This window comes from Leucopleurus acutus (genome assembly GCF_964270905.1).
Source record: "Leucopleurus acutus genome assembly, chromosome: 6".
Taxonomy (NCBI): domain Eukaryota; kingdom Metazoa; phylum Chordata; class Mammalia; order Artiodactyla; family Delphinidae; genus Leucopleurus; species Leucopleurus acutus.
This window is the reverse complement of record NC_139149.1, coordinates 70,323,083-70,339,712: the sequence shown is the minus strand read 5'-3', so window position 1 is coordinate 70,339,712 and position 16,630 is coordinate 70,323,083. Positions and strand designations below refer to the sequence as shown.

At 34.7% G+C, this 16,630-nt stretch overlaps 1 protein-coding gene across 1 annotated transcript in view; it reads right to left on the bottom strand.

The window, feature by feature from the left end:
- Nucleotides 1-516: 516 nt before the first annotated feature.
- The window catches only part of ZNF804A (zinc finger protein 804A), a gene marked incomplete at both ends in the record, with an annotated part of 313,643 nt that continues 297,529 nt past the window's right edge, over nucleotides 517-16,630 (bottom strand). Inside the window, 2 exons of the mRNA XM_082840784.1 lie at nucleotides 517-3,760; nucleotides 5,821-5,951. Coding sequence (XP_082696910.1) covers nucleotides 517-3,760; nucleotides 5,821-5,951 — 3,375 coding nt within the window. The remainder of the gene's footprint in view (nucleotides 3,761-5,820; nucleotides 5,952-16,630) is intronic.

The window sequence follows — 16,630 nt, the reverse complement described above, 5'->3', positions numbered from 1 at the left end:
TACTATACAGTCTCAAAATAGTGAAAACCAACTAAAAACAAGGGTTTGATTTACTTAAATATTTAACAAAAATTTATTGCAAGAGAGATTTTTTCACTGAATTTACAGTTTCAAGGAACATGGTACAAAACATAGTGCCATCAGCTTTGTCTAAACATTAAATAGGTGCAAATACACAAAGGTTAAAAAAAAACAAAGAGCATACTTTACAACATAAATTACAGTACTATAAATATATTTTATATACATTATACATACTCTTAAGACATCATTTTAATATACAGCATATATTATATTGATTTTCAAACTATTCAGTGCCTTACTAATATTATATATCAGAAACTTAAGAATTTATTTGCATCATTACACTTACAGTAAATGATTTCATATCAATGAGGCCATATTTTGCCTAGTTTATTTCCACCATTTAAATAGGCAATTATCCACTTAGATGAGCATTAACATGTAGAGCAATAGTTTTCACATGAATATTTTCTTTCCCTTTCATAGTGATGACTAGAAGAGGGGCTGCAGCGGGATGACCGATGGGTGGGGGGACAGCAGTGAAGGAAAGAGTGCATGGGGTAAAGGTGAGAAAGCCAGATGGCTAGGATGAAGAACTGAAGCTGGAATGATTGGCATCTGAGGAGAAGCAACGAAAGTTGGCTGATTCCCAGGACAAAGCCTTGGTCCTACTTGTCCTACTGAGATCTGAGGTAACGATGTTCTGGTGAGAGCTGGGACTTGGGACAGAAACTGTTGGTGTGGTTGAAGCACTTTAAAGGTTCCTGCAGCTGCAGCTGCTGCTGCGGCTGCAGCAGCTGCTGCATGCTGATGCAAAACAGTATGGTGGATAGCGGTTACAGAGGTAGAACACAAGGGCTGCTGCAAAGGCAAAGGCTGCAGAGGTGTGCTAGGGGGTGGGAGGGCAGCTGGAGGAAAAGTGAATTTGACCTTGTTGGCCAGCATGCTCGGCGGAATGATGTGCTGGTAGACTTCACATGGTAGATTTTTGAACTTGTCATGGTTTTCTATTGGAATCAATAATGCTTGTTCTGGTAAAGCTAACGGAGCCAGGATCTGCTCCGTTGTTACAAAGGTATGGCCACTGACATGTGCTTCTTTGAATGGTAATGGTGGTTGTGCATTAAGGATTCCTGAATTAAAACACAGCCACTCAGTTGATGCCTCATTCATCTTTCCTTGTGGAAGGGCCTCAGCCAGTTCATAATGACAAAGGTATGATTTAGGTTGTGACTGTCTAAAGTTCCTTTCAATACTAGGCATCTTGAAAGGAATTTGCTTCTCATTAATATTTGTATTCTCACTTCTTTCTTTGTGTTCAAGCAAGGTACTGTCCATTTCTTCTTTTGTTGGGGCACTAGCTATGTAGACTGAAGTGGTGGGTTCATTGGAAATCTCTGACAGTTCACCAGAAGTGGTCTCCATTACGACCTGCTCAGTTTCACCATTGGTTTCAGAAGGAAGGGGACTGCTAGCGGGCAAAGACAGTTTATTTTCTACTTGGTCCATTTGTTCTGAGTTCCTTTTGACATTTGCAGTTTCTTGTGGTTTTATTTCCTCTTTTCTGTCTTCACTTATTATTTCATCCGGGTGATGTAAGAAAGAATTACCTTTCCTGGGATAATCTGTCTTCTCTTTGAGTTCCAAAGCTTCAAAACTGGTGTGGAATCTACTTTTTCTCCTCCATTTCCTTTTAGGTTTACAAGGAGCAGAAGCATGGGGTGGCCTCAAAAATTCTGCTGGTAGATAATTCTGTTGATCTAAACTTTCATCTGAAGAATAAGAATATGAATGTTGTCTACGTTTTTGATGGCATCTTTCTGATTCATTAATGAGAGAATTATAACCTCTTTTAACTGCCTGGTTCTGACTCATGCATTTCATTTCATTTTGAAGAACTAGGCATCTGTGATCTTGACTACAGCTGGATGTTTTGGCTTTCCAACTACAGTAAGTTCTGGAGTATGTTAAATTATGTTTCACAGAACGTATCATTGTTGAATTGGATTGTCCATTTAAAACAACTGAGCTCTTTTTACAGTGGTTTTTAGAACTGATAATATTCTTATTATTATTGTATTCAGTGTTCTGGGTTTTACACAATTCTTCATTTTCACTTAAGTATATGGATGCTGATTTGGGCCTTTTATCAGGTAATTGCTGTGAGTCTAATAATTGCTCTGTAGCTAAATACTGTTTTTCTGAAATTGTTTCCAGTAGATTTTTCCTAGTTTTATCAGTGTAACTATTTTCTCTTTCCATTTTGAAATACGTTTCTGATTCTTTGGTTTTCTTTCCATAATTATGGTGACATAACTTTCTTCTTTTTTTCTTTCTTCCACTTTTATGGAACCAGAGTTCGTTAGTATCTTTCAATCTTATTTTGTTGTATTTGCCACCAAGAACATCCTGTTTCATCTGATTTTTAGTAAAAGTATATTTTTTTGTTTTTCTGATCCTACAGGAAATATTTTTATACCTCTGACTCATACTCTCATTTTTTCCGGAATCACAGCTATTGGAGAGCGTATCATCAGCCAAAAGAGGAGTGACTTGGGTATATCCATTTCTGCTACCTCCAATTTCATGATCAGTAAGTCCTGTCACAGATGTGTCCTTGCAATCTAAAACTGGTCTCTTGCAAATGTCTTCTCCCTTCTGATGAGAAGAAAGATCATTTAAGGGCAGCTTATTTTTATCTAGATTGTTGTTTAATTTAGTGGACTTGAAGTCAAAACAGAGAGGATTACAGCTATAGGAAACTGATGGTTGAGTAGTTGTGTAAATCAGCATTTCTGATGGCCACTGAAGAACTGTGGATCCATCTTTGTTAAGTACGGGTACAAATGGCTCACATGGTCTTTTATATAAATCCATTTTTTTACGTAGGGTTATATTATCCTCTTCAGAATTTAAAGGGGCCAACATGTCAGGGCTGTGATTTTTATATTCAGCTTCAGTCATGGATGCATCATTGTCCTTAACACTTTCTTCTATGGTAGCTTGCAAAGACAAGCAGTCATTAGCCATATCAAGAACTATGGATTTATTTCCTAGCAAGTCAGAAGTGTTACCACTTACAGGTATGTCTTCATTAATAATAACATCTTCCAGTGGAATTTGATCTGCTAAAGGGACTGAATTTTGACAATTATCTGCATAAGATGATGAAGGGAGTTGAAACTGGCAAAATGGAGGTAATAGTAATGCATCTTTTTCACTAGAAACTTCTTTCATCTCTTGAGTTTGAGCAGTTTCTTTGTCAGTGCACCTTCCTTCCGGTGGATGAAAAGAATTAGCTTTCTCCTCAGAACTCAAAAGCACATCTGTTGGTGAAGAGAGTTGAAGATGACAAGCACCGGGGACAAATCTACTTTTTCTGCTATATCCTTTTTCCACAGAGGCATCATCATTGTATTCAGAGAAGGCTGCAGCTGAGGACTCCAGCTTCACGGATGCTTTCTTTGGAAATGCAAAAGAAAAGCCAATTTTGTGTCTGTGAATCCCCTGGGCTTGATCTCCAAGTTGGCTCTTTTTGGCGGTATAACTTTTCACGCTTTCTGGATCTGTAGCAACAGTGGTAACACCTTTAGCATTCTCTTGGCTATGAATCAAAGTACATTTGAAATCTTCCTGGTTATTAACTGAATCCACAACAACTCTTTGGGAAATTTCATTACAATTTTCTCTCACAGTAACAGTTGTTGACTTGAACATAGGACCACTTCCAGGAGCACTACAAAAAGAAACAAAAGTGTGTTTTCATAAAGGACACTTGAGGAAAAATACTCAAACACTTACAACTTAGAAATGTCAGTGTAAGATTTTTTTCAAGTTTTAAAATCTTTGTAAGATAACTACTTTCATGTAGTGCAATTGCCTTCCATAGAACTACAGTTTAATTTAGTTATTGGATATTGTTTGGGATAACTTGGAGATGATGTCTTGAAGTTACTTTTATAGTTATTAACAGCAATGGTCAAAGACATTTCTATGCTCTCAGCCAGTGTTTCCAGACCAAGAATTTTTTTACCCCCATGGCCTCTTCAGTGACATTTTAGAATACGGAACTCTCTAAAATAAAATTACTTTTAATTCACAAATACCCAACATCACTGATCCTATATGGAGAATATGAAGGAAGTTAAAGAAAAACTCTCAGTCATGATGTAAGCAGGGCTGGGAATTCAGTTCAACAATTCAATTCAACCAGTGTTCACTGAGCATCTACCACAGGCCAGGTGATATGCTCAATGAGAGCTCTGAGTCTTTTGGAATGGCTGTTCTTAATATTTAAAAATTATCCTGAAGTTATCCATTATATCATTATATATAGTAAATATAGGAAAAAACTATACTTACGATGTGGTTTCCATTTATTTGGAATTACAGTATACCATAGTGAGCTCTTATTAAAAGAATGATACTGTCCAGCACATAAACAAAGAACTACCTAAGTATCATCTTTACCCCAAAAGAATTAAGCTATGCAGAATTTTCCATGCTTTTCTAAAAAGTTAGTTTCTCAGAAGTTATAAATTGTCCAAATTTTTTTAATCGAATAATTTCTTCAATATCTAACACAGTGGACTGTTTTATTACCTTGTTTGGTATTAAGAAGCAACACTACTTAATTTACGCCTCTTTAGAGGCACCAAATTACTGGGAAAATCATGTGTCTGGGGGAGCAGTGTAATGTGAAATATTTATGTATGCTAAGAAAAGTAATTTAGATAAGAAGTTTTGCTTCTTTTGTACATATCTTATTATCAGCTCTACTTCTCTTAATATATTAGACTTTACATTTGCAAATGAATTAAATTACACAGGTCCGAGATAATATGAAATGTAAACTTGCACTTATATAATTTTTCATTTTTTACTACACAGAATAAAACTATCTGGTTGGTATAATTCAACAGAGGTTATGTTTGATATTAACAGTTCACTATAGGATTCAAGATATATTTGAATTTTATTTTGACTTTTCTAAAGCTGACATCTCAAACAATGTTTTGATATGTCAATATCCCCTAACATTATTCTGTATAAAATAAATTTGGCATAAAATAGCTTTGTTTTAAACAATAATCAGAGAGGCCTATTTAATGGGGGGGGGGGTACCCTAAGGGTGGCTGTCTTTTCATAACATTGCCCTGGCCTGAATTTTTAAGTTCTGATTTATAACCTTATAGCTGCTCTCTGTTAGAAGCAGGTCAAAGTGTAAGAGTTGTAAAGTTTTAATAGTCCAGTTAGAGTTCATTCACAGTGAAACTAATTTCAACCTACCTCTGACATGCATAGGGCCTTCCTGACCTTTATATATTAAGAATACATATGGTGCAAGGAACCTCTGTTTTTCACTCCATATGTGTTCTAAAGATCATTGCAAATAAAAGTTCTCCAAATTTTCAATGAAAAAATAAGTTCCTCCTAAAACTCCATTTATAACAAAGTCTACGAGATGGTGCTTTGGTCTCTTCTTCAATCAAATGTTTTGAATTTCACCAAGAAATAGAATAGCATTCAACTAAGATAGCTTAAAGAGAAGAATAATGTAAAATTAATTTTTTTACAAACTAAAATTATAGTAATTTGGCTTTTTATTGAAATGTGCATTAAACAGGTGTTTGCATAAAACTCAAATTCAATTTACTGTTTACTGCCCACAGAAAGCCATGAAAATGTGAGCATCTTATTCTGGGTACAGAAATAGATAGATTTGTGCCCTTTATTCAGTTCCTTTTTTGTTGTTGTCATGTTTTAAGAAAACTTAACATTTTACTGTAGACTCACCATACAGTTTCCTTTCTTAGCTCGGCCAGCTTGTGCAGGCGTTGGAGTGCCTTTTCCTGTTTTCTTTCATCTTTCCTGGATTTAGATGCTACATTTCGAGCAAATTCCCTTTGTTTTAGTTCTTTGAGTCTCTATTAAAAAATACAAAAGTAATTAACAGTATTTAGGTCTATGGCAATGTCAAAGTTACTATTGTTGTTGTTGGAATTTTCCAGTACATCATCTTTGATCTCATCTAAGGAAAACACAGCATTTGTGACCATCCACTTCTAACAAAATATTTTCTTGCACTTTTGGCTTGTAAAAAATGCCAAAACATATTATTACACTGTATCAAAAGATATACCTATACCCTGGTAAATTGGAAAGGAAAAATTTCTTCTTTACTTATTGTTTCCTGCCAAGTTTCTCTGCCTAATTTAGACGAAGTGTTGGAGTCTTATAAACCCCTAATTTTTAAATAAATTCAATTAAGCTTGTGTATTTCAGTTATATATGATAAATTCCATCATATTTTGATGTGCTCTATATTAGAAAGGTGTCTGATCCTTTTCATATTTTTTAAGAGTAAATGTCTTATGTTAATCCATAAGGCAAATACCCTCTACTAATGTGATTTAAAATAATCCCTCCCCTCAAATACCAGGCATATTTCCCAAGTAATTCAAGATCTGGGAAGAAAATTAAGTGTCTTTGTGTAAATTCTTTTTATATTGAGCATATGTTTCATCTGTATCAAAGGAGCTCAGTTTGGGGGCTGAAGGCCAGAAAAAGAACATGTCAACTTGAATAGAATTGATAAATAGCCATGTATGTAGCATGATTTAAGATACCCCAAAGTGGTCCCATGCCCCAAATATTTCCACTATAGTCTTTCACAGAGACAGTATATAGTCATTAAAAGTGATTAAAGTACTGTTTTTTTCTCATGGAGCTCATGTTGTTATGCAATCGTGATACATCAGTCTTAGAATAGGGCTTTACGAGAATAAAACATATACTAATCACATTTTTATGAAGTGGTTGAACAAAATCTTAATAAATGCCTTATGTATATACACTGATGTATGCCAGGGTCTTAGAACAATGCCTGATCTATAAAAGACCTACTCAGTAAATATTTGTTGATTTACGTAGAATCACTTAGATCCTCCAAATTAAGTATTTTCCTACTTCAAAAATAGTTATGCTAGGGAATTCCCTGGTGGTCCAGTGGTTAGGACTCTATGCTTTCACTGCCAAGGGCTTGGGTTCAATATCTGGTCAGGGAACTAAGATCCCACAAGCTGTGCAGTGCAGCCAAAAAAAAAGTCATGCTAATGAAATAATATTAGATTCTTGGTCAACCTAGACTGTGTCTGCTCAATTTCTCTTACATAGAACCATAACTTAAACTTCAAATAATCTCTTATACTTTAATTAATGGGATTTATATAAGGTATATATACATATATATGCATATATATGTATGAGATTACTCTAGAATATTTATTTTAACATAGCACAAAGATATTTTGAGATCATTTACATTGACATATTTGTGAAGGAGTTTATTTAGAGTTGAATTTAAATAAAAGATAACCCACATCATAAATAGCTAAATTGTACTAGTATTTCATAGAAAGTAAAATTTTGACATATATCATTGCATCATAACAAATGTAGCTACAATTTTATAATACATATTAAATTATTTGTTATTAAAAATATGTAGAATTAGAGATACTATGGCAAGAAAGTTTTAATTCTAGATTTTAAATATTCATAGTCTTGGTCATCTGTATTTCCTAAAATCTTGAAGTCATATCAAGACTCATTCAACAATTTATTGATCACCAGCAATGGTCATTCTGTTAAATGGCTGGGATATTTTTCGAAGAGTAAAGAAAATGTTTTTACTTTTATCTGGTGTGTGTCTCTGTGTCTGTGACTATATGTGTGGGCAAGTGTGTGTGAGTGTATGTTTATATGCATTTTACAGAAATAGGGAGAAAAGACACACAGGAAGAGATAATGGCAATCAGTGGTTGAGGTATTCTTATTGTGCCATATGAGGACAGAACAGGGGTGCCCCAACAATCCCCAGGTAGGCTACCTGGGGAAAGTCACATCTGATCTGGGTCTTAAAGGATACAAAAGAGCATGAAGAAGAAGGGTTGGATGTTGGAAGTGAGAGGATATTTGGAGGAAAAGAAAACTCTTTTGTATAAACATAGAAATAAAAGCATGCATACTCTAAAAGAAAAATACACGATGTAATGAAGGATGGCTAGAGCAGAGTGTATTTGTGGAAGTAAGGAGAATTGATGAATTATGGGGTCCAACCAAATCATGGGGAACCCTGTCTATCATATGACTAAATGTGACTGTAGGAAACATTGAAGGAGTTAAACAATGCAGTGCCACAGTAGGACTTTTATTCTATTAAGATTCTTTTGGCATCAGTATGCATGAAACTTTGCCATAGAACAAGATTAAAGACAAAGCAACCAATAAATAGAATATCACAATGAACCAGGTAAGAAACAATAAAAGCCTTTTCTAAGGGAGTTGCAGTGGAGAGGAAAAGCAAAATTAGTGATTTATTGGATGCGCATAATTGAGTGACCTAAAGGATATGCATTACCTTTACTGAGAAATACCACCTGCCACTGTTAAGAAACAGATATTCAATCAAGAGAGGGTTTGGGTTAGGAGGAGGATGCTAACAGAGGATTTGAAAGAATGTAGAAGATTAGTTCTCTAAAATAAACATTTAAAAGAATCAAAGTGCCAAGTAAAATAAAGCAAGAAAGTTGCAATACCAATAAAAGAACTAACGTTCAAAGATTTTTAAAAAATTCTATTTATAAATAGTGATATTTTAAGAAGCAGACATAATTTTTTTTCCTACTAGATTCTTTGGGTAACTGGAGACAACAATCAAGAAAGAGAGACTTGACTATTTTTAACAAAATTTTTAGAATGTTAATTTCTATTATATAAATATGCATATATATGCAAGTAAAAGTACAGTGCTTCTAACAAAAAGCTAAGCTTTTCTAAAGCAAGTATATGAAACGCCAAGAATTTCACTATTTACTGTTTCAAATTAACCATTATGATTTGACCTAATCCATTTCCACTGACATAATAGTTAAAAAGCAAGGAGTCTGTCAATTATCAAATGCCAGTAGTGTTGTATTATCTGTGATATAACCGAGTGATTGATATGGCTGGAATCGGCCCCTAAATGATGATTTAGGGAACTGTGTACATTTATTTATTTTTTAAAAATTTTATTGGAGTATAGTCAACTTACAATGTTGTGTTAGTTTCAGGTATACAGCAAAGTGAAGAATGCAAATGTTGTTTTAGTCTTGTAGAAGTTGTCAAGGAGCACCAAACTACATTCAAGTGTTCCTATTGATCTCAATCTCCCTCTATGTACACATAATTTTCTTATCTCAGTGACAGACTTCTGGACACCAAGGTAAATAAACTTGACTAACATTTAGGGACTATTTAGTTGCAGAGGTTATAAGCCTGGTCAAATACTCTGGTCAGTTTTAGGATAAAATTTATCAGTCTTTATATACTTTCTTGCATTTTTCTGCAGAAAAATAAAGTCCTTCATCATATTTTATATCAAGTAGAGTAATTTTGAAAGGCAAAAAATAGAAACCAAGTAAATTCTTTTGAGAATGCCAAATGGAAAGAAAACTTAAGTTCCACACAAATGAATATACAAGATAATACCTGTGAGGCTTATGGAAATATCAATGCTATTTCAAAAGCTTCCTCAACAATTTACTGAGAATCACTCAAAAGAAATCCTTAGTTATAAATGTCAAGATAAGAATGACAGTCAGCAAGAATTAGAAAATTAAAAGTATGTTAAAAGGAAATTGTGTGGCCTAGCTACTGCATTACAAAACAAATTATAATGTACGCTCACATATAATTCAATGTACAATTTGAAAATATGCAATAAGGAATGAAAAAACAAAGAATCAATATTATTTGGTTATGATACCATTTCAGAGGGTCTACTCTACTTTCCCACTGATTTACTTCTCTTAGTCTATAGAGAAATAGAATGTCACAAGGGCAACACAGGTCATTAATCCTCAGATATGGTCTCAGGAAAACCCATTGAGTTGGATGGTTGGGAAAGTTATAATGATCCTAGCCTCAGGTTAATGGTGGTGTTAAGACAGTGGCAAAGGTTTATTCAATGTGAGAAAGAGAGATAGAGAAAAAGAGAGAGAGAGAGAAAGATACCATTTAAATAACACATCAGTTTGTGTTTAAACATTTAGGTAAATTACATTGTTTTACAATTGCAAACAAAACTTTTATGAACATTCTTATATCTATATATTGTACACCTGTCTAGTCTAATTACACCCAAAAGGCAGCTTCCTACAAGAAAAACTGCTAGAATAAAAGATAAACATGCACTTTTTTGATGTTTTCTGAACTGCTATTCATAGCTTTATACCATCATTTCACTCTTCGCAACAGTATATTGGGAATATACACAATATTGGGTAGCATCCCTACTAAATTTGTTTAACTGGCAGTCAATACGTGATATATCATTATTGTTTTGCCTATAATTCATTTGTTTACTAGGAAGCAGAAATATTTTTACATATATATTGGCCACCTGTATTTCTTCATTTAGAATTAATATTGTTCCTGAAAATTTATTAAGCAATATTATATACATTACTTTGACTCTGAAAATAAGCATGTGAGCAAACAGGTCTAGCATTATCGTCCATACTCAGAGATGACAAAACTGAAGTTAAGCAAGTTTTAGACTTGTTCAGAGTTGCGTACAAGTGGTAGAACCGGACTGGAATCAGGATTTCCAGGAACACTTCCTGTGACTTATCTCCTATATTTACTCTTCTATATGTTATTCAAGCTTTCTAACTCTTTAGGACAGGCTTATTGGGATGTGATACAGATTTTCATTTGTGTTTCAGCCAGTACTCCTTGAGTGTCCATTACTTGTCAGCTGCTATTCTAAGCACAGTTGATATATCTGTGACAAAGGAGGAAAAATCTCTGTTTGTTTCATGAAATTTTCACCATAGTTGAGAGAAATGGACACTAAAACATGTAAATAAGTTGTATAGTATAGTAGGTAGTGAAAAGTGCTGTGGATGAAATGAACTTAAGTTGAGGGTGCAGGAAGTAAGGGGAGGGATAGCAATTTCAAATAGAGTGATTAGGTAAGTTTTTCTATTAGGCTTATTTTCTATTTCTGTTTAACAAATTACCATAAACTTAGCAGCTTTCAACAGCATACATTATTATCTCACAGTTTCTGTAAGTCCGTATGCCTGTTCTTTGCTCAGTCAAGGTGTTAGCCAGGATGTTTTCTCATCTGGAGGCTTGTCTTGGAAAAAATCATCTCACAAGCTCCCTAAGGTTGTTAGTAGAGTTTATTTCCTTCTGGTTGTAGGATTGAGAGCTGCACCTTCCTACTGATTCTCAGCCAGGACTACTCTCTGAGTGCCCAATCTGCCAGCAACAGAAATCAACACTGAGCCCCCAATATGACACCATTCCCAGGTGTGATCAGCCATTGCCTGGTGGCAGGTTGATTACGATGGACAGCTTCCTTGGAAAAAAAAAAAAAAAGGCAGTGTTTTGTTCTTCCTGCAATAGACCTTTACTCTGGATGTGAACTTAACTTCCTTTCATGCAACACTTCTATCAAAACTACAATCTATGGACTTACCCAATGCCATTTCTACCATCATGATACTCCACATTTATGATCATTGTTCTGATCAAGGAACTCACTTCACAGCAAAAAAATAAAAATGTGGAAATGGGCCCATTCTCATGGAATTCACTGGTCTTACCATGTTCTCCATCATCCTGAAGTAGCTGGTTTGATAGAATGGTAGAATGACCTTTGGAAGACTCAGTTATATCTCCAGCTAGGTGGCAATACCTAGCCGGGCTGGAGCAATGTTCTCTAGGAGGCTGTATATGCTCTGAATTAGTGTCCAGTATATGATGCTATTTTTCTCATAACCAGGATTGAAGGGTTCAAACATACAGGGGTGGAAATTGAGGTGCCACCACTCAGTATTACCCCTAGTGGTCCACTAGCAAAATTTTTGCTTTCTGTACCCACAACCTTATGCTTTTCTGAACTAGAAGTCTTAGTTCCAAATTGCAGAACAATTCCACCAGGAGACACATCAAGTATTCCACTGAGTTGGAAGTTATATCTGCTACCTTGCTGCTTTGGGCTTCTTATGCCACTGAATCAACAGGCAATGAAGGGAGGTACTGTGCTAGATGAGATAATTGATTCTGATTACCAAGGAAACAATGAACTGGTAGCCACAGTGGAGGTAAGGAAGATTATGTCTGGAATACAGGAGATGCCTTTGGTGTCTCTTAGAGTTATCATGCCCTGTGATTAAAGTTGATGGAAACACTACACCCAATTCAAGCAGTATTACTAATGGCCCAGACCCCTCAGGAATGAAGGTTTGAGTCACTCCATCATGGAAAGAACCATGACCAGCTAAGGTGCTTGCTGAGGGCAAAGGGAATGAGTAGTGGAATAAAGCAATTATAAATACCAACTATGACCACGACTAGTTATAGAAATGAGAACTGTAATTGTCATGGGTATTTCTTCCTCATTTAATTATGAAAAAAATATATATATATATTTTCTTTCGTCTCTTATTCTCTTATCATATACGATGTGTTGAATTTACATCATAGTATTTAAGTGACAGGATATCAAGGAGAAGAGTGAACATCACGCAACAACTTTGTATCCTTTTCTGGGGAGCAAGTCAGTGCATTTTCAGTTGTATACAGGATAGTTGTATCATGTTAGGAAGCATATTGCCTGTTGTTGTCTTTTTTTGGAGATCGAGTATAGTTTAAGGAGATATCTATGCATGGCAAACTGATAAGAGACAGACTTATAATGGTCAACTGTATGTGTCAACTTGCCTAGGCCACAATACCCAGATATTTGGTCAAACACCAGACTACATGTCACTGTAAAGGAATTTTTTAGATGAGACTAATATTTAAATCAGTAGATTTTAGATGCTAATCTCATCTAAGATCATTTTTAGATGAGACTAACATTAAATCAGATGAGTAAGCAGGTTTACTCCTTAAATCCTAGTAAAGCAGATTACTCTCCATAATGTGGGTGGGCCTCATTCAATCTGTTGAAGGCCTTAACAGATGAGACAAGTCCCCCAGGAAAAAAGAATTATACCTCCAGACAGCCTTTGGACTTGAGACTGCAACATCAACTCTTTCTTGGGTTTCCAAACTGGCAGTCTGCCCTGCAGATTTTGGACTTGTCAGCTCCTACAATGTGTGAGCCAATTCTTGAAAACAAGTCAACAGATAGAGAGATAGACAGATTGATAGACAGATAAATAGATAAATAAATATTCTATTATCTCTGTTTCTCTGGAGAACTCTGATTAATACAGGTTTTCACCAGAAGATGGGTATCTAGTTATGATGTTTGTGGTGAACAATGCAAATTGCCTTCACATTATCAATTACATCCTTCTAATTCATTAGTAGAATTCCAGTTTGGGGGGAGGTGGGGCGGGCAGAAAGATATTCAATTAAAATGATAAAAATTTCAGCCTCCCTGTAATAAGAGTGGATATGTGACACAGGCCTCACTAATTGAATTGTAAGCAGGTGCCTCTGAGGAGGATATGCCTACAAAAGAATAAGCCTCATTAAAGAAAAATTCTTTATGTTTTTTTAACCATGTTTTTCATTTCTTACCCATGTGTAATTGCGAGTCTTAGGTGAGAAGCAACCATCTTTCAATCGTAAGGTTGTCAGCTTGGCAGAGAAGGCCTAGATGCTAAAGATAGCAGAGCAAAAAATGAAAAGATCCCCATTCCCAATAGCATCATTGAATTACTGCATTATTCTAGGACTGATTACCTATGTAGTTTGGAAAAAAATAAATAAAAGCCAACTTTATCTGAGTTTACTTTTATTTGCTGCTGAATGTAATCTTGGCTTATATACCTACTTACTAGATGTGTGACTGGATAATTAATATCAAATTCTTAGACCTTTGTTTCCTCAGATGAAGATGCTGATGATGTATAAAGTCCCTTCTAGTTTTTGCATCCTAAGATTGATGCTTTCAATGTCATCTTTTAAGATGGAGTTAGTTTTTACTAAATAAAATATGTATTTAGAACATTAATAATAATTACCTTCTTAAATGTTTTCTCTACTACAAGTAAATCCATTACTCCTTTGAATTGGTCCAATAGTTTTGTTCCTATTTTCATATATCTTAGTAAGTTAATATGTTACTCACTATTACTGTTTCCACAGGCTAAAAATTTCCTTTAAATTCCCAATAGTTGTTTCTATCAAGAATTGCTTTCAGTGATTTTTGAAAAATCTAAGTATGCTTTCTATCTTACATAGAGCAATACCTTCAAAGAATTACAACTAAATCACCATCTCTATTTCTTGAATCAATTTAACTCTCTTGGAAGACAATATGCACTGGGTTCTATTAGAATGTTAGCAAATATATTTCTTCAGGGAAGGTTGTTATTCAAGTGAATGGTATCACACTTCAATGTGTAATTTCCTTCTAGTCATTATTTAATCAATGGCTTTATGCTGAGTGAATCTGTGGAAGATTCTTTTTTAAATTTCTTTTCCCATTACTATCATGAATGTGTATCATTTGGACTTTTCTCTTGGCAGCTTTAAAAGCATCTAATCTCTTAATGGCATATCAGATCTGAACAATATCTTTCCCCAAGGCCTCTCATTCTTTAGATTCCATTAACTCAAGTTTCTCTTTGTGGACAAAAATCTCATTCTAGTTCTAATATAAAAGTCTTTGCAATCTGTATGTGTTATGTCTAAAACTGATTTTCCAACCATTCAGTTCATTTTCTTAAGTGCTGGATGAGAAGTGTCTCATGCATTTTAAGTGCTCATGAATGCTTCTCAAATTGAATTGGCACAGGATGGCAGTGATTAACTTCCTCATACAATAGGAAGCTTTGAAAGTTTGCTAACAAAAATCTCACTAAGATCTTTGGTATACAGGGAAAGCAATGGAAACTTGAGTCTAAGAAATATTGACACTTTTATTTTAAAAAATATACAAACAACTTGAGTGGCCTAAAGTGAAGAATAGTTAAGAATTATGGTTCAATTTTATAAGAAAATACTATGCAGCTACTACCAATAATGCTAAGAGTTTAAAATATTAGGAATATTGTTGTATTATAATGCTAGTTTTAAAAATAGCATGCTAATAACTTTATAATATAATTAAATGTATCTGCATCTATAGAAATAGACTAAAAATGCTAGAAAATACACAAATGTCAATGAATATTTCTCTTTGTAAGGTAAAAATCAGAAGAATTATACTTTTGTTTTCCATTATATGGTATTTTGCCATTTTTTTCTCACTAGCATGTTTTACTTTGAGAAGAGATTTTTAAATTTCAATTTGAAATATAAAAATTAGATATATTTTAAAACTGAAACAAAAATTACCATTGCATGGCTCTTCCTATCACACATTCATATTTATGGCCTAATAAATAACTAGACTGTTCCAAATACTTCCAAACTCTCTAAACATGTCTAAGTAAATCCTTATAGCCAATACAAAAGGATAAAATAAATCTGGTGAATTTTTTCACACATGATCTTTAACAACATAGAATGATTGTGGGTTGGTTAATATTTTAATCATCTTTTTGGCATAAGTATAGTGGGAAAATAATATACAGGGACAATAGTAGTCAAAGTCTATGAGAAATATAATATCACATTATATAGAAATAGATATATTCTTTTTCTCTCTCAAAATTATCTTTATATATATAATTATGAATGATTTATCATGTATATGTAATGAAATAATGAGTAATGGGTTAGCAAACATCTTCTCTATAGAGTAATTTAAACTTGGTGTAACTTACAGCTGTTTCTTAGGCATGTAATAAAGATGGAATATTAGTTGTGTTATTAGGCAATTTCGCTTATGATTGAAAATAACTCCTCTTTCGCAAACTGCATCTGGGTTGGGAAGAGTGTGAAGGATTTATTAATACTTGGTGGGAAGCCCTAACTGGTGACTTCCCTGAGTGCAAACTAGGTTTGTCCCTTGCCAGGACCATAGAAGTTATACCCACAGAACATTTTGCAAGATATAATTGCTCCTATTTGTGAGATAAGACAAACTTCTAAGCCACAGTGGCTCCCACATCCATCCATGTGATCTCGTCTCTTGGCAACTAAATTGTAACTTGAAATGCCAAGGGAAGGAGCCCCTGAACTGCTGTGGGAACGTAAGAACTCCTGCTGGAGAGAAAAAAACCTGGTGTGTGATGCTGGCCTATAACTTTCTAAGTGAATTCTAACGTTGAATAATCATTCAGAGATGCACATGTGGCAGGAAGGGCCAAGTCAAGGTATGCTGTGTCCTCTAGGCACTGAGACCAGAGCTGGGCATGGTGATGATGCAGACCTTCATCCTGGAGGCTGCTGGAATTCTGCTTCACACCTTGAGAACATGGAGATCTTGACACAGGCAGCCAAGAACCAGAAGAGCAAACATAAATGTGATATTTGAGCATTTGGGATGAAATCAGCTTGGGGAGTCTGAAGGGGAGGGATCTATGAAACCAAAAATGAGCACTGGCCGCAATTAGATCATCAGAAGAAACATTACAGGAATGTGATGTTGGGAATCTAAAGTTACATGGCTACATGAAGATATCAAATGTTTAGAAACTATTAT